At 54.9% G+C, this 22,542-nt stretch overlaps 2 protein-coding genes and 1 long non-coding RNA gene across 13 annotated transcripts; 2 read left to right on the forward strand and 1 right to left on the reverse strand.

Moving 5' to 3' along the window:
* The first annotated feature begins 33 nt into the window (after nt 1–33).
* On the forward strand, nt 34–5,021 carry LOC117093320. The gene is made up of 3 exons (XR_004441101.1): nt 34–123; nt 4,722–4,794; nt 4,885–5,021. It is a non-coding gene; the product is annotated as an uncharacterized LOC117093320 (long non-coding RNA).
* On the reverse strand, nt 1,455–13,862 carry FBXO44 (F-box protein 44). Of its 11 annotated transcripts, none has more exons than XM_033228371.1 (7): nt 9,100–9,226; nt 7,957–8,251; nt 5,374–5,500; nt 5,137–5,232; nt 4,895–5,030; nt 2,434–2,612; nt 1,455–2,347 (listed from the first exon to the last, which is right to left on the reverse strand). In XM_033228371.1, exons 2-6 carry the CDS (start codon nt 8,219–8,221, stop codon nt 2,469–2,471), a joined length of 768 nt encoding a protein of 255 aa, XP_033084262.1. In that variant the 5' UTR covers nt 8,222–8,251; nt 9,100–9,226; the 3' UTR covers nt 1,455–2,347; nt 2,434–2,468. The 11 variants fall into 11 exon arrangements, with proteins under 11 accessions (XP_033084262.1, XP_033084261.1, XP_033084258.1 ...); XM_033228370.1 differs by adding an exon at nt 8,361–8,390 and having other exon boundaries at nt 1,455–2,612; nt 9,100–9,188; XM_033228367.1 differs by adding an exon at nt 8,361–8,469 and having other exon boundaries at nt 1,455–2,612; nt 9,100–9,185.
* FBXO2 (F-box protein 2) lies at nt 9,269–16,083 on the forward strand. Its single transcript, XM_033228361.1, has 6 exons — nt 9,269–9,776; nt 13,615–13,986; nt 14,388–14,517; nt 14,586–14,681; nt 15,238–15,376; nt 15,620–16,083. The coding sequence occupies exons 1-6, from the start codon at nt 9,755–9,757 to the stop codon at nt 15,752–15,754; spliced, it is 894 nt and encodes a 297-aa protein (XP_033084252.1). The 5' UTR covers nt 9,269–9,754; the 3' UTR covers nt 15,755–16,083.
* The last annotated feature ends 6,459 nt before the right edge of the window (nt 16,084–22,542 follow it).

Consider the following 22,542-nt stretch of genomic DNA (forward strand, 5'->3'; position numbering starts at 1 on the left):
TTCCTTACGGGGCCCAGGGCTCCACCCTTGACCCTCGGTTCCCTCCTTAGAGGCAGGAGCTGACACCCAGCAGGCTCCTTCTTTCCCTAGGGCGTGACCTCCGCAGGCTTCATAGACTCAGAGGTAACAAACCTGAGGGGCTGGGAGGTGGCTAATGCCTGTGATCCCAGCACTTTGGGAGGCCAAGGTGGGGAGGGTTGCTTTAGGTCAGGAGTTCGAGACCAGCTTAGCCAACATGGCAAAAAACCTGTCTCTACTAAAAATACAAAAATTAGCAGGGCATGGTGGCGCATGTCTGTAATCCCAGCTCCTCCGGAGACTGAGGTGGGAGAATCGCTTGAACCTGGGAGGCTGCAGTGAGCCAAGACTGCACCACTGCACTGCAGGCTGGGCAACAGAGCCAGACCTTGTCTCAGAAAAACAAAAAACCTCTGAGGTTTTTGTCAGGATTAAGTTCATGAATTTCTTCCATCAGTAAACAAATAATTAGCAAGCACCTTGTTCAGGCAACCACCAAGGGTTGTGCAGGCTGTGCACTGCACAAGGGGACTGGCCCAGGCCACATTAATTGCAATCAGGGCTACATCTTTTCCATGGAAGGCCGTCCTTTTGCAGTTTGCCATGGGCTGGTGGATGGTGATCCTGCCCTGGCCAAAGCCCTTATCTAGCTCACCCTTGATTGAGATAGCTAAATGTTAAGGAGTATTTATTAAGCACTGTATTAGTCCATGTTCACACTGCTATAAAGAAATACTCGAGACTGGAATTTATAAAGGAAAGAGGTTTAATTGACTTACAGTTTCATATGGCTGGGGAGGCCTCAAGAAACTTACAATCATGGCAGAAGGTGAAGCGGAAGCACATGGCAGCAGGAGGGAGCCAGGGAAACTGTCACTTGTAAAACCATCAGATCTCGTGAGCGTTCACTCACTATCATGAGAACAGCATGGGGAAAACCACCCCCATCATCCAGTCACTTCCCACCAGGTCTTTCCCTAAACACCCAGGATTACCATTCAAGATGAGATGTGGGTGGGGACACAAGGCTTAACCATATCAAGCACCAGCTGTGTGCCAGGCACCATTCTAAATGCTTCGGCTTCATCCAATGTCAGTGAAGCTCTTGGCAAAGAAGAACACCAGGAGGCAGAGCCTGGGTGGCACTGCTGATCTGGCACAAGGTGGACTCAAGGGCTGCCCAGAGATGTCCACACACCCCAACCCCAGCCTGTGGCTGGGCCTCCAGAGGAAGCCAGCAGTACTGGACGGCTGCCAGGTGACATACCTGCAGCTCACTGAGGGGTCTGTCCCATGAACCTGCTTCTGTGATGGTGTGGTTCCTGAAATGCCAACCCCTCTGTACCTTAGGCAGAAGCCACACCATTGTACCATCTGCAGGGCCCGGCGGGACCACCTAAACTCTGCCTTTCCTTCCAGAAACCACAGGGCACAGGTTAGGCTGGGCACACCTTTTATTTGACTGCATGCAGTAGGGCGAGGTCGGGAGAACACTGCTGTCCTTCCAGCAGGACAAGAGGCAAGTTCCAAGGGTGGCTGGGTGGGAGACAGAGGTCTTGGGAATGGCAGTTCTAGGGGTGAGGTGGGGGCTTGGAGTGCTCTCCAAGCCAGAGGGGGTCTGGCCTGGATTTGGGAGGTGGGCAGGGGATCCTTCCAACACCCTACCACACTCAGCCAGGGCTCACGGGTCCAGCTGTCAGAGCAGGTCCCAGTCCTGCTCCCCACCTACCCTGGGACATCCTGTGTGGGATTCCCTCAGTCCTCTGGGAACCTGACCCCCACCTGGCACCCATCTAGCTTCTGGGGCTCTATTGATAGTGAGGACAGTCCACACCTGACCTGGACCCCACTCCACCCTGGGTCTGCCCATCTCAGACCGGGCCTGAGCCTCGGGGTCAAAGCCACCTCTTCTGAGCAGGCAGGCAGAGTAAGAGACTGGGAGCAGCAGACAGGGGCAGAGCATGGCCCATGAGCCCACCCTCCACTTCCCAGACTGGTCTGAGTTACACGGTCACCTCCCTGCACCATCAGGGCAGCTGCAAGCTTGCCAGATGTCTTGCCTGTCCCTGCTCTGAGGGTCAAAGAACACAGGTAGAATGGTTCCAGGAGGGGAAGGGAGAGACAGATCCAGGCTGGCCTCCAAGCTCGACTTTCTGAGGGGCCCGGGGTAACACGCCGCACCTCCCACCTCTCAGGTGCTCCGTCCCTGAAAGGGGCCCATGCAGGCTTCCTCACCCATCGTTCAGGTCAAGACCTTTTGGGGAGAGCTGGCCCCCACCCCAGCATGTGAGGGCTGCCCACGCCGAGAGGCTCCACAAAGAAGAGGCAGCTGGGGGCAAGGGTCAGAGGTCTGGGGACGCCTGGCCTCCACCTCCCCTTCCCAAGCCCAGCCGTTTTCTGACAGCAGTTGTTTACCAGTCAGGGTTCAGCAGATGGGGGCTCAGGGGGCGTCAGGGCAGCGGGGGCCCGATGGTGATGCTGCTGTTGGTGACCCTCGGGCCGTACCAGCCGGCCCAGTAATGAGTGTCCACGCCGCCGTGCTGAAACCAGATGTAGCGGACGCCGGGCGGGTAGTTGGAGAATGTGTGGGAGACCTGGCGGGGCAGGTAGAGGGGGGAGAAAGGTCAAGGGAGCTGACTCAGGCTGGGTGTGGCAGTTCACACCGGGAATCCCAGTACTTTGGGAGGCCAAGCTGGGAGGGTTGTTTGAGCCCAGGAGTTTGAGACCAGTTTGGTTGCAAACCAGAGATAGTGAGATACCATCTCTACAAAAAAAAAAAAAAAAAAAAAAAAATTAGCCAGGCACGGTGATGTGTGCCTGTAGTTCCAGGCAGGCTGAGGCAGGAGTACAGGCTAAGGTAGGAGTTCAAGACTGCAGTGAGCTGTGATCATGCCACTGCACTCCAGCCTGGACAACAGAGTGAGACCCTGTCTCTAAAAAACAAAAGAAATAAAAGAAAATGAGCCTTAAAAAAAAAGGGTGGGAGCTGACCCTGAGTGTGGCACTGCCTCAGGGGGGCAGGGGAACAAGGAAGTGGCTGAGTTCTTGGTGCCAGTCTAGAAATCAGTGGAGTACTAGTTCGAGCTCTGTGATTTGGGACAGATCATTTCCTTTCTCTGTGCCTCAGTTTCCTCATCTATAAAATGGAGCAAAATCCTGCTGGTCCACTCCACAGGTTTATCATTCAGCCCAAAGGAATGGAAAGAAACTGTAAGCTGCCAAAGGATGTCCAATATGCTCATCACAGGGCACATGTATTATTTAAGTTAAAATTAAGTAAAATTGCCCTTCGCGGTGGCTCACACCTGTAATCCCAGCACTTTGGCAGGCCGAGGTGGGTGGATCACCTGAGGTCGGGAGTTTGAGACCAGCCTGACCAACATGGAGAAACCCCGTCTCTACTAAAAATACAAAATTAGCTGGGTGTGGTGGCGCATGCCTGTAATCCCAGCTACTCAGGAGGCTGAGGCAGCAGAATCACTTGAACCTGGGAGGTGGAGGTTGTAGTGAGCTGAGATCGCACCACTGCACTCCAGCCTGGGCGACAGAGTGAGACTCCATCTCAAAAAAAAAAAAAAAAAAAAAAATTAAATTAGACGAAAAAAAAATTCAGGTACTCAGCTGTACTAGAAACTGGCTCTTACTAACTGTTCAGTGGTCACATGTAGCTACTGGCTACCTTATGGATAGTGTAGACACAGACCATTTCTATCACTACAGAAAGTTTTATCGGACAGGGCTGGGGTTGGCAAACGATGACCCGCAGGCCCACTGCCTGTTTTTATAAATAAAGTTTTACTGGAACATAGCCATGTCCATTCGTTTACATATTGTCTAGAGCTGTTTTCACACAACAGCAGCAGAGTTAGAGAGTTAAGTAATTGTGACAGAGACAGTGTGACCTGCAAAGCCTAAAATATTCATGTCTGCCATTTTAAGAAAACATTTGCTAGGGCTGGGCACAGTGGCTCATGCCTGTAGTTCCAGCACTTTGGGAGGCTGAGGCAGGAGGATGACTTGAGGCCAGGAGTGCAAGACCAGCCTGGGCAACAAAGCAAAACTCTATCTCTACAAAAAAAAAGAAAAAAATTTTTTTAATTAGTGGTGGTGCGCACCTGTATTCCCAGCTGCTCAGGAGGCTAAGGCAGGAGGATGGCTTGAGCCTAAGAGTTTGAGTCTGCAGTGAGCTATGAATGCGCTAGCCTGATGACAGAGACCCTAAAAATATGTAAGTAAATTAAAACAAACAAATATTTGCTGACCCCAGCCTAGAAAACAGTAATAATCAATACTAGTAATTAGTAACAGTCAAACAGTCAACCTTTTGGAATTGTTTTTTCTTTTTTTCTTTTTTCTTTTTTTTTTTTTTTAAGATGGAGTTTCTCTCTTGTTGCCCAGGCTGGAGTAAAATGGTGTGATCTCGGCTCGCTGCAACCTCCGCCTCCTGGATTCAAGCGATTCTTCTGCCTCAGCTTCCTGAGTAGCTGGCAAGCGCCGCCACGCCTGGTAATTTTGTATTTTTGGTAAAGATAGGGTTTCTCCATGTTGGTCAGGCTAGTCTTGAACTCCCAACCTCAGGTGATCTGCCTGTCTGGGCCTCCCAAAGTGCTGGGATTACAGGTGTGAGCCAAAGCGCCCTGCCAACTTTTTGGAATATTTTTTGGGCCTGGCCTTGCCAGCATCATTTCACTGATTTCTTTCAGAGCTCTATGATGGAACCACTATATACCCATTTTACAGAAGCAGTGAGTGAAGCTCAGAGCATTGGAAGCACAGGTGAGAAGGTGCAGAGCTTGGATCTGAACCTAGGCCCCATCTGACCGCAGCCTCAGCCTTGGACAATCTGCCTCTGCCCCTGCCTCCCAGGCCCACGCACCTCCCTCCACTTGGCATCGCTCTTCTGCTGGATGGTTGCCGGGTCTGGCTGGAAGGTCCCCAGAGGCGCGTGCGCGGACGACAGGAGCTGAACGCATAGCTGGTACTTGGACCCGCAATCTGGCCTGGCTGCGAACCTGCAGGGAGAGGGAGGGCCCATCAGGGCCTCGGAGATTGGGGGCAGGGCAGGGGTGGGGCGCCTGATTGGCATGCCCCCCCCAGACCCTTGCCCCAGGCACTCACCAGTCCTTGACCTCGATGTCCGGCCGTGTGGTATCCATCAGCTCCTCCCAATACCCTTCGGCCTTGAGGTCCACTACCTGGGACTTGAGGCAGGTGCTGGGGGCAGGCAGAAGGGTGGGAGGGGCTGGGGCTCACCACTAGGGCAGTGAGGGGCTAGGACTGCCCCTTTCCAGGGTGGGAGGGACCCCAGGGTAAATTGATTTGGGCTTTCCCCTACCCCAAGTCCCCGGATCTTACTAATATGAAGTTACGAAGTATTTCTTGACCTGGTCATTGGGGAATTCCTTCCTCTGGTCTCGAGAGAGATCCTCCACCTTCCACTCATCGCCTCCATTCACATCCAGGCTCCAGAACTCGAACCCCTCTGATGGAAAAGCAGAGTTCACACTGAAGGGAAGCCCCTCAGTGGCCACCTTCTCCCAAGTGCCCCTTCCTCCCAACTCCTCTGCCCGCATCTTGGCGGCTGCCTTCAAGCCCTGTGCTGGGGGACGCTGCAGATCACAGTGGCCACTGTGTATTAGGTGCTTCCTGTGTGGCAGGCACAGGGAGGTGACTTCCCTGGGGGCCCTGAGACACATGGTGATGTGAATGACCAGACCTCTTCTGTGATGGAGAATGCTCTGCTGTGGGCCAGACAGACCTGGGTCTGGTCCCAGCTCTACCAGTACTCGGTGTGTGACCTTGGGCCAGTTGCTTTTCCTCTCTGACCCTTGGTTGTCACCTCTGTAAACTGGAGTAAGAACAGGGCCTGAGAAGCTTTTTTGGCAAAGTGCCAAAATATTTTAGGATTTGTGGCCCCCATACTATCTCTATTGTATAGTGTTTCACGTGTTGTTGTTTCTTTTCCTATAACCCTTCAAAAACATAAAAACTTTCGTTGTTGTTGGTTTTTAAGACAGAGTTTCGCTCATCACCCAGGCTGGAGTGCAATGGCTCGATCTTGGCTCACTATAACCTCTGCCTCCTGGGTTCCAGTGATTCTCCCGCCTCAGCCTCCCGAGTAGCTGGGATTACAGTCGCATGCCACCACACCTGCTAATTTTTGTATTTTTTTGTAGAGGCAGGGTTTCGCCATGTTGGCCGGGCTGGTCTTGATTTCCTAACCTCAGATGATCCACCCACCTTGGCCTCCCAAAGTGCTGGGATTACAGGTGTGAGCCACTGCTCCTGGGCCAGATGCCTTCTGTGATGGAGAACACTCTGATGTGGGCCAGACAGACCTGGGTCTAGTCCCAGCTCTACTCAGCTGTGTGACTTCAGGCCAGTTTCTTTCCCTCTCTGAGCCTCAGTTGTCTCCTCTGTAAACTGGAGTGAGAACAGGGGCTGGGAAGCTTTTTTGGCAAAGTGCCAAAATATTTTAGAACTTGTAGGCCACAAACTATTTTTTTGGTTATTGTTTCTTCTCTCTCTCTCTTTTTTTTAAATAATCCTTTAAAAATGTAAAAACAGGCCAGGCTCACACCTGTAATCCCGGCACTTTGGGAGGCCGAGGTTGGGAGTTTGAGACCAGCCTGACCAACATGGAGAAACCTCATTTCTACTAAAAATACAAAATTAGCTGGATGTGGTGGCGCATGCCTGTAATCCCAGCTACTCAAGAGGCTGAGGCAGGAGAATCACTTGAACCCGGGAGGCGGAGGTTGCGGTGAGCTGAGATTGTGCCATTGCACTCCAGCCTGGGCAATAAGAGTGAAACTCTGTCTCAAAAAAAAAAATAAATAAATAAAAGATAAATAAAAACGTAAAAACAATTCTTAATGCCCCAGCCAGATTTGGCTCATGGACAGCTTGGAGGAGTTGTTTTATTACTATTTTGCTCCAGAATTTGGTCAAATTGTGGAAAACGAGGTTCCCATGCCATCCCAGTGTCTACCCAACAACACAGCAATCAAGGGCCAGTAGAAACCTTGCTTTACCTGTTGTTGTAACATACTGGGAAGAAGACCAGATCTCCCATTCTTCCACAAGCAAAGCCCCTTTCACCCTCTGGGACCATGTCAGTAGGCCCAACCCTGGAGCCTAGAAACTAGGCCAACAAAACATGGCTCTGACTTCCTGGCCTTGTGTCTTAAGCAGAATTAGTCTCAGTTGGCCAACATTCCCTTTCCTAGGAAAGGTCACTGGGGAAATAAGAGTAGAATAAGAGGCCGGGCGTGGTGGCTCATGCATGTAATCCCAGCACTTTGGGAGGCCAAGGCAGGCGGATCACTTGAGGCCAGGAGTTTAACACAAGCCTGGCCAACATGGTGAAACCATGTCTCTATTAAAAATACAAAAAATTAGCTGGGCATGGTGGCAGGCACCTGTAATCCCACCTGTAGTCCCAGCTACTCGGGAGGCTGAGGCAGGAGAATCCCTTGAACCCGGGAGGTGGAGGTTGCAGTGAGCCAGGATCACACCATTGCACTCCAGCTTGGGAAACAGAGCAAGACCCCATCCAAAAAAAAAAAAAATTAGCCAGGTATGGTGGTGCATGCCTGTAATCCCAGCTATTTGGGAGGCTGAACCTGGGAGGTGGAGGTTACAGTGAGCCAATATTGCGCCACTGTATTCCAGCCTGGGTGACAGAGTGAAACTCTGTCTCAAAAAAAAAAAGAAAAAAATAAAGAGTAGAGTAACAATAAGAAACACCACTCTTGGCCTCAGTTTGCCCATCTGAAAAATGTGTGTACTATCAGTAGCTACCTCTTTGGGTTACTGTGAGAGGAGTAAAGGTGTTAAACCATCCAAAGCACCCAGCTCATACTAAGTGCTCAATACATGTTTCTGGTGTCACAACTGTGTGTACTGGAGGCATGCCAGACCCGGCCTGTACCTCACCTTCAGCACACGGGTTGTGCAGGAGGTTCCTGTGCAGGCTTCGTAGGAAGTAGAAGATCTTCCAGTCGGCCACGGGCTGGTCCCAGTCCTCGGTGATGAAGCCCTCTCGCAGGCACTTGCGCTTCCAGAGGGTCACCAGGTCGATGAGATCCCGCCAGAGGCTGCAGACCAGGCGGCAGTTCAGCAGCAGCTGGCGGGCGGGCACGTGCGTGAACAGCTCCAGCAGGATGTTCTCCGGCAGCTCGTTGATGTTCCCCACAGCCATGGCTTGTGGCTTCTGGACACCCTCCTGTGGCTGTTGAAAAGCTATGCTGCAGGCCTCATCCCTGCTCTGCCATTTATCTCGGGAGAGTCATGGTGCCTCTCCCAGCCTCAGTTTCCTTCTCTGTAAATGGGTACCTTACCTCCAGGGGTCACTGGGGCGGTCCAAGGAGCTTAGGGCACATCAGGTACTTTAATAAAAGGTGAGCTCTGATTTTTTTCTCTGGCTTCTCACAACAAACGTGGAAGGCACTGCCCAAGGTCAAAAATAAGGGCAGAGGGGGAAGGAGCCGGGATCTTCTTTGATTCCAGGGCCAGCCTTTTTCAGTAAGCCAGACAGTCTTTAATGGGGATATACTGCGCAGCCCGGCAGAGCACCCCAGGCCTCCAGTGCCGTCACCATCCTTTCTCCCATCCTCGGAACATGATGGGAGGAGGAGGCTAATTATCACTGCCTCCCCCGGAGGTCCAAAGGGCTGCAGCCACCTTCTCAGGATTTCAGAGGACATGACCTCCTGCCTAGCTGGGAGTGGCAAGAGGGTGGGCGACAGGGAAGGGCCCTTCCTATCTCCCTACCCCCAGCCCCGCGGCTGGGCTCCTCCAGCCCCAAGTCTGCCAGCGCGCCTGCAGCCTCCCCTTCCCACGCTGTGCTTTAAAATGTCCCCCAAAGTCTGGGCTCCGACCCCTGCACATCGATGGCGACCCCAGCCCCCGTTCGCGGCCGCGCCGCGCAGCCCTTTCAGGCCCGGCTGCCTGGGCCTGGTCGGTGCCGGGCCTCCCTCGGCAACTGCGGCGCGACCAGGAACCCAGGAGCCTTCCCGGCAGCCCCCACCCAGCTGCGCCCCCTCCCCGGCGCCCTCCGCGCCCCCTCCTGCCCGTCACCTGCGCTTGGCTGCAGCGGCACGATCCGCTGGGCCGCCGCCCAAGCTGCACCGCCTGGACCTGCGCTCGCCTGGGAAGTGAGGCTCCGCCCGGGCCCTCCACGTCCCGCCCCCGCGCCCAGCGCTCCGCCCCCGCGCCCAGCGCTCCGCCCCCGCGCCCAGGGCCCCGCCCCGCGCAGCGCTGGGCCAGGGACGCGCCCCCCGCCGCGTCGTAGGAAAATTACCTGACGTTGGGGGTGGGGTGGAAGGCGCCTCCTATCCCCCGACTACGCTTGGGCCACCCGCCCCGCACCCTCGGCCTGACCCAGCCTCTCCCTGCCTCCCCTCGCCGCCTCCTTCCAGCAGCCCCCCAGGAGCGAGCTGGGAGATGCCCCAAATCGGACCCCTCCCCAATTAAACGAAAACAACTCCTGACCTTTCCCAGCCTCCTGGGTCCGCTGAGGAACCCGCAACCCCGGGCCTCGAGCCGATTGCTGGGACTGCGGGGCGGCCGGGCGCGGGGCCAGAGGCGGGGCGGGGCGGGTCGGGTCGGGGGCCTTTAAGAGGCGCGGCCGCCGGGACCGACACAGACGCGGACAGCGCCGGTACTCGCCGCCTCGGGACTCGCGCAGCCCGCAGCGCTCCGGCTCCTCCTCTCGCGACCGCCCTCCGCAGCGATGGACGGAGACGGTGACCCAGGTAGCCGCCGCCTGGACCGCTCGCTGCGGCGGGGAGGGGAGATGGGGTCGGCGGGCGAGCGCTGCACAGAGCGGAGTCAGAGAGCGAGGGGGCCCGGAGACCTGGCGCGGCAAACTTTCACGCCAGCGAAGTCCTAGAGGCGGTCTCCAAAGAGCACATCTCTCTGCTATCTTAGTCTGGCGGGAGGCCTTGAGAGGCGACCGGCAGGGAGAGAGGACTCCTGGGTCCCATTTAGCCAGGAAGTAGCACGAGAGGACCCCCACATTCCCGCCTCCCAGCTTCCTGAGGGTCTGTCTGGCGGGCGCCTGGGATGCGTCTGGGACCGAGGCTGCGAGCCTTTTCTTTCATCAGCTCTTCCAGCTCTGGGCCTTGGGCCGCCTGAATCTCCGTGGGTTCCTTGGGGTCACTGGCCTGGCCTCACCCTCCTGAGCTCCCTTGTCTGGAGGGGCTGCCCCTCCCCTCCCCGGGGTGGTGAGATGCCCAGTGGGGACCAGGCCAGCGGTGAGGGAGCGTTGGGGGCAGCTTTGGCTGGTGCTCAGAGCCTTCCCAGGCTGCCCAGTCATCCTCTCTGGCACCCAAGACCCCTCACCCCCATCCGTCCAACTCCCTGCAGGGCCTGCAGGGGTTGCCTGCTGAGTCAGGATGGGAACAAGACCTGCCTGCAGACAGCCCTCACTCTTTTCTCATCACGTCCAGCTGGGGGTGGGCATTGCTTGGGGTATGCGGTGGCAAACAGACTGATGAAAGCTCCTGTCCCCCCACCCCCCATTCCCCCCACCTCCAGCCCTGAAAATCCCAGCTCCTGCAGCCCTTGCTCCCAATCCACGGCCTTCTGGCCACACCCTCTGTAGGGCTCCAGAACTGGCTCCTGCCTTTTCCCAGGGGTCAGCTATTCCCTGAACTCTGGGGCCCACTCCAGGTGAGTGAATCAGCCTCGCAGGCAGGCAGCTTCCAGGGGCCAGATAACTTTCCGCTGGCAACAATGTGGGGAGTTGTGTGTGTAAGAGAGAGGGTGGGGGGAGCTGTAATTGGATCTGGGGCCTGAGTGCCAGGCCTCGGGGCCAGAAGAGGGGACTGGGTGAGGTGCACCTTTCGGGGAGCATCAGGTGTCCGATGGGGCCAGGGCCGGAGAGGAGGGCTGGAGAGGTGAGGACACTGGGCCCAGCTCCCCAGAGAGCTGTGGGCATCTGCCTGGGCAGGCGATGTGGCTTCAGGGCTTGGCATTTTCCTGTCTTCCTGCTGTTCTGCGATGTGGTCTGGGAGAAGCTGTTAAGCCCCTTTTGGCCTCAGTTTCCTCTTTGCCAAAGGGGCAGGTGTAAATCCCCACATCATAAAGATGTGGCCAAAAAGATGCTAATAAGGAAGGAGAAGTGCTGTGTTCAATGTGGTTCACTCAGTAAGATTGACTGAGGACTCACTGTGTGCTCTGGGCTCTGCGAAATCTCTCAAGGGCCTGACTGTGTGTTGGGCAGGGAGGAGAAGCTGCATGTGAGGAGGTTAAGGGCTGGTGGGCCTGGAGACTTGGGTCTGGGCCCTGCCACCTGTTCCCTTCCCCGGTGCCTGGCCTGTTACCACCACCGCCTTGACTCTCCAGGGCCTAGCCCATGGGAGCTCCCCATCGTAGGTCTGAGAGCTGTAGTCTTCCTGATCACCCAGAGTGGCCCTGTCTCCTCCTCACTGGCTCTCCCTCATCCAGGCATCTGGGGCACTCGGTGTCCACTTACTCAAGGCTGTGACGGCCCCTCTGAAGCCAACTGGGATCCAAGAGACAGTCCGGCTGCTGCGGTGACATCTGCCTGCCTCCTTACAATTCAGAATGCTCTTGTCCCCCTCCTCAGGGGATTTGGACATCTGTCCTGTTTGTATGGCCTGGCACAATGATTACTCCCATTTATAGATGAGAAAACTGAGGGCCAAGGATGGGAAAAGGAGGTAGAGCAAGTTTCCTTCCCCAAGGCCCTATGTCATCTCCTTGCTTGTTACGGTTTATTTAAATAAGTCCCTCCTAGGCCGGGCGCGGTGGCTCAAGCCTGTAATCCCAGCACTTTGGGAGGCCGAGACGGGCGGATCACGAGGTCAGGAGATCGAGACCATCCTGGCTAACACGGTGAAACCCCGTCTCTACTAAAAAATACAAAAAACTAGCCGGGCGAGGTGGCAGGCGCCTGTGGTCCCAGCTACTTGGGAGGCTGAGGCAGGAGAATGGCGGGAACCCGGGAGGCGGAGCTTGCAGTGAGCTGGGATCCGGCCACTGTACTCCAGCCTGGGCGACAGAGCGAGATTCTGTCTCAAAAAAATAAAAAAATAAAAAATAAATAAATAAATAAATAAGTCCCTCCTCATCCTCAAATCACACAATAGCTGGGGACAGCTGGGTTTCTGGGCTCTGTTCTCCAGCCCCTGAAGGCCCCAGGTCCCATGTCCCCTTCCCTAAATACTGGCAATGTGTCCTTCAACAAGTCACTTAATCCCTGAGCCTGAATATTTGCACCTGCAAAGTCAAAATCCTGGCCTTGGTGCAGTGGAGCATGATTGTAATCCCAGCACTTTAGGAGGCCGAGGCAGGAGGATTGCTTGAGTACAGGAGTTGAGGCCAGCCTGGGCAACAGAGTGAGATCCTATCCTTAAAAATAAAAGTCAGCCGGGCGTGGCGGCTGATGCCTTTAATCCTAGCACTTTGGGAGGCCTAGGTGGGTGGATCACCTGAGGTCAGGAGTTTGAGACCAGCCAGGCCAACATGGCGAAACCCCATCTCTACTAAAAATACAAAATGTAGCCAGGCATGGTGGCACATGCGTGTAATCCCAGCTACTTGGGAGACTGAGGCAGAAGAATCGCTTCTCAGCTTCCAGCTACCCGGGAGGCAGAGGTTGCAGTGAGCCGAGATCACGCCACTGCACTCCAGCCTGGAGTGCAGTGACAGAGCGAGTGAGATTCCGTCTCAAAAAAAAAAAAAAAAAAAAAAAAAGTCAGAATCCTAACACTGCCTACTAATCAGTGAATTATTTTGTGGAGGCTGTGGTGGTTTAAGATGGCTCTGGAGCCAGGCTGTCTGGGTTCAAATCCAGGCTCCAACCACTGATTAGCCGTGTGATCCTGGGCCGTTTCACCTCTTTGTGCCTCAGTTTCCTCATCAATGAAATAAGGACAGCAATAAGAGCAACCTCAAAGAAATGGTATGAGGATTTAAAGAGTAAATGAAGTTGAAATGCTTTGGACAGTGGCTAACACTTGCTGAGTGCCCCCAAAACATGAGTTCCTGACAACAGACCAGAAAAAGTGCCAGATGCCAGGCACATGGCATGAAGCTGTGTTTTCCAGACCATGTTCTGGCCCTCATGAGACTCCGTATGGTCCAGAGACAGGTGTTTATCATAGGATCACACCACAGGACAAAAGCTAGGAAGGGCTGTGAGAGGGTGTCATAGGGGGAAATCCTGGAAGGCTTCCTGAGGAGGTGAGGGGAGCAGGGATCTCAGAGGGTGGTTGGGAGGATGAAAGAAGTTCCTGTGTGAAGCATTGTACAGTGCTATAGATGGATGTCATTAATAATAAAAAAATATGATCCTTGCTGCCATCTGCCCAGGCCTGGGGTTTACTGGTCCAGCAGAGGAAACAGGCCTCTGAGGCACCTCTTTGGACTTAGGGGCTGATCCAGGATTGGTCCCTGGCCCGGTGGCCCTCTTCCTTGGGCACCAGTCTGTAGTCACAGAATCTCCGACCCCAGCTGTGGATTGTCCCAAGGTGGGTGGGGGAGGATATGGGCACATTGTAGTCCTGGGGCCTGGAGGGGTACAGGGTGGGGGAATCACAACCCCCCACCCACCCCTGCCTGCAGAAAGCGTGGGGCAGCCCGAGGAGGCAAGCCCAGAGGAGCAGCCGGAGGAGGCGAGCGCGGAGGAGGAGCGGCCGGAGGACCAAGAGGAGGAGGAGGAGGAGGCGGTGGCCGCCGCCTACCTGGACGAGCTGCCCGAGCCGCTGCTGCTGCGCGTGCTAGCCGCACTCCCGGCCGCCGAGCTGGTGCAGGCCTGCCGCCTGGTGTGCCTGCGCTGGAAGGAACTGGTGGACGGCGCCCCGCTGTGGCTGCTCAAGTGCCAGCAGGAGGGGCTGGTGCCCGAGGGCGGCGCGGAAGAGGAGCGCGACCACTGGCAGCAGTTCTACTTCTTGAGCAAGCGGCGCCGAAACCTTCTGCGCAACCCATGCGGGGAAGGTGAGAAGCCCTCGCCGGGCGAGCTCAGCTTCCCCTGCTGCGAAATGGGCCGAAATGGCGCCGGCTGGCTTTGAGGGAGAAATGGAAGAAAGCGCCCGGCTCAGTGCCAGCACTGGGTAGCCCCAAGGCTGTCTATTACTGTACTTCTCTGGCCACCTGCATCCTGGGGTCTCCCGGCTCCTCCCACCCTCAGCCAGCTGGGGCAGGGCGGGATGGGGGACATACCTGCCGGGAGGCAGATTTAGAAAGTGCCCACTGGTTCACTCTCTCATTCATCATCTGCCCACCCGGACACCAAGTGCCACCTTTGCCCTGCCCACCTCCACAGAGTGGCAAGAGCAGCCCTGCCACAGCCTTAGCAGGGACTGAGTGACCAGGGTGGGGCTGTCATGTCCCTACAGAGGACTTGGAGGGCTGGTGTGACGTGGAGCATGGTGGGGACGGCTGGAGGGTGGAGGAGCTGCCTGGAGACAGTGGGGTGGAGTTCACCCATGACGAGAGCGTCAAGAAGTACTTCGCCTCCTCCTTCGAGTAAGCAGAAGGGGGTGGAGGAGGGGGAAGGGGGAGCGTCCGCTCTGTCCTAACTCCAGTTCTCCCAGGTGGTGTCGCAAAGCACAGATCATTGACCTGCAGGCTGAGGGCTACTGGGAGGAGCTGCTGGACACGACTCAGCCGGCCATCGTGGTGAAGGACTGGTGAGAGGGCCCTGGGGTGGCATGGGGCTGGGAGGAGTGGGGTAAGGCAGAGGGGTGAGCCAGCTGGGGAACCCCCCCCCCTCCAGGGATGCTGCCTCCCCACTGCAGGGGTTGAGGCCACGTGGGCCACGGGTCTGCAAAGGTTGATAGCTTCGGAGTATTCAGGCGAACCTGGAAACCCACCTCCCCTCCTGAGTTTTAATTGTTGGCAAATATATGCACATATATATGTTTGTATGTATGTAATGTATATATTTCAAAATCAGTCTGCGGTCCAAACCAAAGGCCACTCTGTGGACTGGCTTTGGCCCCAAGCTGGGGTCCGGCCAACCTGGAATGTAGTCCTTGTGTTTCGCTCTTGGGCTGTCACTTTCTCTTGCTGGCCTCGTTTCCCTTATCTGTAAACTCGGAACACTGGCAGTGCTGGCCGACAGGGATGCTGGGCGCACAGGAGGACTTTTGTGGAAATCCCCATCCCCAGGACGTGTTCAGCAGGGCTGAGGCCATGCCCCCACCCCACCCCCCGCCCCCCACCTCACTCCCTCCCTCTGAGCAGGTACTCCGGCCGCAGCGACGCTGGTTGCCTGTACGAGCTCACCGTGAAGCTACTGTCCGAGCACGAGGACGTGCTGGCTGAGTTCAGCAGCGGGCAGGTGGCAGTGCCCCAAGACAGTGACGGCGGGGGCTGGATGGAGGTGAGCCTGGGGAACCCAGGGCGGAGGGGTGGGGCCCGGACGTGAGGGGCGTGACTCAAGGAGACCCCGCCCGCGGCGCTCCTGGGCTGGGCAGGGCTGAGATAGTTATTGGGTGGTGGAGAGAGCTCTGAATACTGCCGAGAAACCGAATGGGGGGGCTGCAGGTCGGTCGGTGTGCTGGGGTGGGGCGGCAGGGGAGGCCTCAGGACCTCTGAGGCTGACTCTTCTTACCTCCGCCCCCAGATCTCCCACACCTTCACCGACTACGGGCCGGGCGTCCGCTTCGTCCGCTTCGAGCACGGGGGCCAGGACTCCGTCTACTGGAAGGGCTGGTTCGGGGCTCGGGTGACCAACAGCAGCGTGTGGGTAGAACCCTGAGCGGCGCGGCCCTGCCTCCACCCACCCCCAGCTGCCTGGAGGGGCAAAGGCCGGGGGTAGACAGGCCTTAACTTAGTCCGTAGCGTCCTTGCCTTCCCCAAGCCACACATCCTCCTCCCGTCCCTTGCTCCGAGCCCAGCCCATGAGCCGGGAGAGAGAAGTTCTGTTGGCATAGGTTTGCTTAGGTAGCCGGCTTCTAGAACATAGATCCGTGAGGGCGTGGGCTTGGACCGGACCCACTGCTGAATCCCTTGCATCTAGCACACTGCCTGCCACAAAATGGGCTCTCAATAAATATTATTTGTCCAAGGAACGAATGAATGAACAAATGGATGAACGCTGCTCCCTTCCCATCCTTTTCTGTCTCCCGAGGGCCCCCGGCATAGCCTGGAAAAATACTTGGTAGGGCTCCAGTTGCTCTGGTTTCCAGCGGCCCTTGGGCCAGTATGGAGCCAGCTGGGCCCGGCCCTGCCAGGCAGGACAAAGCTGGGATTGTGAGACCAAGGAAGGGTGAGCTGCGCCTGGCGCCTGACTGACACCCAAGCTGTCCAGAGGCCAGAAAAGGGCATGTTGGGGGGGCTGCCCTCCAGGCCTCTCTTGGTCCAGTGATTATCCTAGGCCTTGCTACGATCCCCCATCCTTTACTAAAGGCAGAGTGGGGTTGGGGGTGTACCAGTTCTCAGGGCCTGGGTGACCAACAGCAGCATGTAGGTAGAGCCCTGAGTGGCCCTGCTTCTACCCTCCCCCAGATGCTTGGAAGGGTAGAGGCTGGGAGTAGATAGGCCTTAACTTAGTCCATAGCGTCCTCACCTTCCTCAAGCCTCCACAGCCCTTCATCAAGCTGGGCCCCTAGGGCAACGTGTCAGTTCCTTTGTCTGATTGGCAACTGGGGTGGGTGTGGACTGTGCTAAGGTCTAGGGTACCAGTTTTCTTGGGCCCAGGGATGGAGTTGAGGGGCCTGGGGTAGGGGATGGGAGGTGGGGATGGGGAATCACAAAAAGGGTTGGTTTGGAGTTTCTCTTAGTTCATGCCCACCCTCTAGAGTCATTAGCATCTGGTCTCATTGGCCCTTTTCCAAGCCTGGCCCAGAGGTTGACCCAGCCATTGGCCTGGGGGAGGGGAGGTGGGGAGGGCATTGTGCCAGACTCTGTGCTCCTGCACGCTCCTTCCGGCCAACCCAGCCCCTTCCAGAGACTGTCAGCTGCTGGTCCTGGGGGCGGGCATTTGAAGAGCCTGGAACCCTCTGCCCTTCTCTCCTGAAATGGAGACCAATAAAATCACTGAGAGCCTCCAGCTTTGCTTTGGTTCTGAACCCTGGTGCTACCTTCTGGTCTGGTGGGATTGCAGGGGTCAAGCTGGGGCCTGCCTGCAATTGTTCATTCATTCACTCATTCATTTACTTACAATTCCCAGAGCCCCAACCCCAGGCCAGGGGTAACCCCTGTAACCCCTGAAGTTACAGTGGGGAATAAGAGACTCGTTCCCAGGAAGAATCAGAAGCCTGGCCACATGAAGAGTAGGACCCCAGGGGAGGGGGAGCCAGTGTCCTGGGCCCTCTAGTGCAGTGGTGAAGATGCAGCCCCTGCTCTGGGGACATCCTCAGTCTGACAAGAGACAAAACCTTGACTTCAGAAAACTCTCAGTTTCAAGGGAGAGGCATAGCCTCTTCCACAAGGATGCCCTCCGTCCTGTTTAGGGGATTTCAGTCTGGTGGGGAAGGCACAGTCCATGTTCACCGGAGCTGCCAATCGGACAAAGGAACTGATGCTTTGCCCTCGGGATCCAGCTTGATGAAGGGCTATGGAGGAACAGGCTAACCCCATGAACTCCCATGCTTAGGGGTGGGAGCCAGGTTAATAGGAGATGGGGTGAGTGGAGAAAGGACTGGAGCCCACAGTGGGCTATGGGAGGAAACTGAAGATAGAGACAGGTCATGGGCGTGAGGGGCCAGGAGGTCAGGTAGGGGTGCCCGTGAGTACTGGAGGTCAGCACTGGAATGTGGGGGGTGTGGAAGGTGCTGTAGGTGGAGGGGGGCGCCCCTGAGTTTCAGGCACCCATGGAACATTCAGGAAAGAGGCCCATAGAGAGTGTGGGGCCCTGGGCTGCTGATGCAGTTATAGGAGATGCAGTGTCTGTGGCCAGAAACCAAAGCCAAGGGCGGGAACAGGCATGGAGTGAGGCAGGAGAGGCCTCTGGGCTCACAATGGACCGACCAGGGACAGGGGAAGCAGGGTAGCCAGGAAGGCAGGGGGAGGGGTGGGAAGTAGGTGCAAAACCAGAAGGCCACCTGCAGCCAAGAGCCTGAGGAAGGAGCCAGAAGCCCTGCCCGGAAGCCCAGAGGCCCTTAGCCTGCTGTGGTCTCTCCCCAGGGCATGGGCCCTCAGAGCAGACCAGAGGGGCCTCAGACTCACTCTCCCTGTCAGTAGAGGGACATCGGATACACCAGTGGTGTTTAGGTTAGGAATACAAGACAACTGCTTCTCAGCCTTCAAAGGGCTGTGTGAGGCGGGCCAGAAGGCTCACTGGGCATAGGGCACTTCCTATTACACCACCCCACAGTCCAGTCAGAGGTGGGACAGGGGAGAGCGCATGACCATCCCTTTTACGGTTTCCTGGCAAGTGATACAGAGTAACTGGAGAAGCAGAAGCTCCTTTCCAGGCACATCTGCCTCCTAAGTGAGTGCTCTTAACTCCTGTTAGCATTTCTCCCCTACCCTGGAGGACAGAGCTGACCCACGTGTAAACGATATAGGATGGCCCCTACCAGCTGCCTGTAAGGAAAAACCTGTGTGGCATCCAGCAGGGGGCACCCCAGGGCTGTCTCTGGGACAGTGGGGCCCGTTGAAGCCAGAGACAGCAGATAGGGCTTTCATGTCTCCTAAGATCCTATTTTTTATTTAAAAAAAAAAAAAATTCAGAGACAGGGTCTCACTCTATCACACAGGCTGGAGTGCAGTGGTATGATCATGGCTCACTGCAGCCTCAATTTTCTGGGCTCAAGCAATCCTTCCACCTCAGCCTCCTGAGTAGCTGGGGTTGCAGGCATGTGCCACCACACCAGGCTAATTTTTATTTTTTGTAGAGATGGGGTCTTGCCATGTTGGTCAGGCAGGTCTCAAATTCCTGGCCTCAAGCAATCCTCCTGCCTTGGCCTCCCAAAGTGCTGGGATTACAGACGTGAGCCACCGTGCCCAGCCAGTTCTTTCTAATCATTTGATATTTATGAAGATGGACCTACTACAGGTAAGGTAGGGACAAAACAAAGTGGTCTCTTGGAATGTACAGTCTAGATGGAGAAACATAACACAAGCAACTAAATGAGTGAACAAGATAATTACCCACATGAGATAGCACTTCATCAATAAGCCAGGCACTACTCTAAAAGCTTTATATATATTAATTTGTCATAATAACCTCACGAAGTGGAAACTGTGATTACTTCCATTTTTACAGATGAGAAAATTGGGCCCGGTGCAGTGGTTCACACCTGGTATCCCAGCACTTTGGGAGGCTGAGGCGGGTGGATCACCAGAGGTCAAGAGTTCGAGACCAGCCTGACCAACATGGTGAAACCCCGTCTCTACTAAAAATACACAAAAATTATTTGAGTGTGATGGTGTGCACCTGTAATCCCAGCTACTTGGGAGGCTGAGGCAGGAGAATCGCTTGAACCCAGGAGACGGAGGTTACAGTGAGCTGAGATTGCACAACTGGACTCCAGCCTGGGCAAGAAGAGCCAAACTCAGTCTCAAAAAAAAAGAAAAGAAAAAGAAAACAAGAAAATTGAAGCACAGAGAGATTAAGCAACTTGCCTCGGGCCACACTGCTAAGAAGTGATGGAACTGGAATTCTTTTTTTTTGATACAGAGTCTCGCTTTGTTGCCCAGGCTGGATTGCAGAGGTGTGATCTCTGCTCACTGCAACCTCTGCCTCCTTGGTTCAAGTGATTCTCCTGCCTCAGCCTTCCGAGTAGCTGGCATTACAGTTGTCTGCCACCACGCCTGGCTAACTTTTTTTTTTTTTTTTGTATTTTTAGTAGAGACGGAGTTTCACCAGGTTCGCCAGACTGGTTTCAAACTCCTAACCTCAAGTGATCCACCCGACTCAGCCTCCCACGGCACTAGGATTACAGGCATGAGCCACTACACCAGGCTGGAACTGGAATTCTACTCAGCCACTTAGACACTTGACCTCTGCAGTATAGAGAGGGAGGGAAGGAGTGCTATTTTGGTTGGGGTGATCAGGGAGGACTCCTCTGAGGAAGTGATTTTTTTTTGGAGATAGAGTCTTACTCTGTTACCCAGCCTGGAGTGCAGTGGTGCTATCTCAGCTTACTGCAACCTCCACTTTCTGGATTCAAGCGATTCTTGTGTCTCGGCCTCCTGAGTAACTGGGATTACAGGCATACACCACCATGCCCAGCTAATTTTTTTTTTTCCTAAATAGAAACAAGATCTGTCAGGCTGGTCTTTAACTCCTGGCCTCAAGTGATCCACCCGCCTCTGCCTCCCAAAGTGCTGGGATTGCAGGCATGAGTCACGGCACCTGCCTGGAAATGACACTTGAATCACGTGATAACAAGAAACCAGCCATAGGGCTCTGGGGAAAGCATTGCAGAGGCAGCCAAAGGCTCCGAGGTGGGAATGAGCTTATTCACAGGTCAGAAAGGCAGCCAGCATGGCTAGGGCAGTGAGCAAGTGAGGAGGTGATCTGACATGAGCTTGGAGATGTAGGTAGGTGACTCCGAGAGTTTCCTGAGGACCTACTATGTGCTCTGTCCTATAGGATATAAATGCTGTAGGAAGCAGATATGATATCGTTTCCGTTAAGGAAAAACCTTTGCTCTGTTCAGCAGGAGCTAGGGATGGGGGTTTAGACATCAGCTGCTGACAATCTTGTTGATGAAACCTAATTTCCCAAGAGTAGCAGGATGATCAGGATGATGATGATGGTGATGATGCTGATGGCAGCAATGATGGCAATGACAGGCATTTGCTGAGGACCTAGAGGGCCAGTTCATGTGCTAAGTGCACAGGCTCATTTAATCTGCGCAGTGGCCCTCTCTGGTAGATATAGATGTTCCCAAGTTATAGATAAAAGAGCTAAGACTCAGGGATGCTCGGTAGCTTGCCACGGTCACGCAATGAATAAGGAGTTGAAGCTGGCTTTCCAGCTTAAGTCTTTTTTTCTTTAAATTGACATTTTATATGTGTATATAGACTTTTGATTAACATTATTTTCACAGAGCCAAGCAAACATTTTCAGTTGGCAGGAGGGAAAGGGGAGTTGTGGGTTGTGTTTTTTTTTTTTTTTTTGAGATGGAGTCTCGCTTTGTCATCCAAGCTGGAGAGCAGTGGTGCAATCTCAGTTCACTGAAACCTCCACCTCCCAGGTTCAAGCGATTCTCCTGCCTCACCAGCTTAAGTTTTAACGACTTTGCTAGGGTACAGAGTCAGAAGGGGCCACATGCTGGGGGACAGAGCAAGGACAGAAGTTGGGGGCTTCCAGGTGAGGAAGAGCAGAAAGGGTTGGAGATGATGAGGACACTGGGCTCTGGAGTGTCTGTGCGTACCATTACCCCAGGTAGAAGGAGGGATGCTAGATGTTTGGGTGCTATTTTGGTTAAGGGGTCAGGGAAGGTAAAATGAATTTCCTCTTAGATTTCTCAGTGGAAACTTCTGTTTAACAGTTTTGTAATGGAAAAGTCCCTCTTCCCCCTTCTGATTTCTTTTTCTTTTCTTTTTTTGAGACGGAGTCTTGCTCTGTTGCCAGGCTGGAGTGCAGTGGCGCGATCTCGGCTCATTGCCTCTGCCTCCCCGGTTCAAATGATTCTCCTGCCTCAGCCTCCTGAGTAGCTGGGACTATAGGCGCCCGCCACCACACCCAGCTAATTTTTGCATTTTTAGGAGAGATGGGGTTTCACCATGTTGGTCAGGCTGGTCTCGAATTCTTGACCTTGTGATCCGCCCACCTCGGCCTCCCAAAGTGTTGGGATTACAGGCGTGAACCACTGCGCCTGGCCTCTGATTTCTTTACCTTAAAAATCTGGATTTTTGTGTACACAGTGTATTCAGTTGTGCACACGAGGGAGAGAAGGGCCAGTTCCTCCAAGTACCCCTAGGTGTCAGCATTGTCAAGGCTGTCCCCAAGCTGGGTCTGTCCTGCCCATTTCTCTGCAGAGGAAAAGTCGAATTTGAATCCAAATCCTGGTCTCTTTCCATTGCTTGGGGCTGAGCCGGGGTCCTCAGGGGCTGGGATTTGGAGCTGCTCTGACCCCAGAGGCTCTATGAGAAACATTTAGGAGGCTAGGCCTCCAAGGCCTGGGAGGCCCCTGGGTCTCACCCCAGGCCACATAGCAAGGGCTTTGGATGGCTGGAATCCCCTCCAGAGCTGGGCCCCTCCCAACTAGGGAGGGCTGGTGGTATCCTGGGATCTAGCCCCCAGTGAGTCTGGGAGTCTAGAGCCCCCGCCAAGTCCATCCCCACCTCAGCAGAGCCCCAGGCCTTGCTTCAGGTCCCAAGCCTGCAGTGAACACAGAACATCCAGGCAGATCCATTCCTGGGCTCCTGGTGCTTAATGACTTTGCTATTTGCCCCCACTGTAAATTAAACCTAATCTTGTGTTGACTCTGCTGAACAAGGAGAATAATGAAGAAGATTAAGATGAGATGGTATTCATTCTCCAACAACAGCCAATTAATTGTCAGTAGGATTACCACCCGAAGCCAGGAGCTGCTTGCTAGGAGCTCTGCAGACAGGATGGAACAGGGCTGGGGGCCATTCGCTAGT

The sequence above is a fragment of the Trachypithecus francoisi genome, unplaced genomic scaffold (assembly GCF_009764315.1).
Source record: "Trachypithecus francoisi isolate TF-2019V2 unplaced genomic scaffold, Tfra_2.0 Lachesis_group12, whole genome shotgun sequence".
Taxonomy (NCBI): Eukaryota; Metazoa; Chordata; class Mammalia; order Primates; family Cercopithecidae; genus Trachypithecus; species Trachypithecus francoisi.